This window comes from Pterocles gutturalis, unplaced genomic scaffold (assembly GCF_000699245.1).
Source record: "Pterocles gutturalis isolate BGI_N339 unplaced genomic scaffold, ASM69924v1 scaffold42271, whole genome shotgun sequence".
NCBI classification, from domain to species: Eukaryota; Metazoa; Chordata; class Aves; order Pterocliformes; family Pteroclidae; genus Pterocles; species Pterocles gutturalis.
Genome location: NW_010104501.1, coordinates 6644 through 6928, shown reverse-complemented (window position 1 = coordinate 6928; position 285 = coordinate 6644). Strand labels below are relative to the sequence as shown.

General features: G+C 72.3%; 1 protein-coding gene across 1 annotated transcript in view; it reads right to left on the bottom strand.

The window, feature by feature from the left end:
• Positions 1-12: 12 nt before the first annotated feature.
• Positions 13-285, bottom strand: part of EXOC3L1 (exocyst complex component 3-like 1) — a gene marked incomplete at both ends in the record, with an annotated part of 6556 nt that continues 6283 nt past the window's right edge. Inside the window, one exon of the mRNA XM_010087089.1 lies at positions 13-229. Coding sequence (XP_010085391.1) covers positions 13-229 — 217 coding nt within the window. The remainder of the gene's footprint in view (positions 230-285) is intronic.

Sequence of the window (285 nt, the reverse complement as noted above, 5' to 3'; positions counted from 1 at the left end):
CCTCGCACTGACCCCGCTGTGCGATGCTCCCCTCCCGCAGCCCAGCCCCGGCTCTGCGCTCGGCCCCTCTCACCAGGCCCCCGAAGAGCTCCCGGAGCTGCGTGGCGTCCTGCAGCAGGCGGTCGCAGAGCTGCCCGCGCTCCTCCTCGCTCTTGCAAACCATCTTCTTCTGCATGAGCGCCCGCAGGTACTGACTGGCCACCAGGAGCTCGCTCTCGGCCAGCAGGAGCTGGGCAGGGGAGAGCCGTTAGCGCCGGGCAGCGCCGGGGGGCACGGCCCCACTGC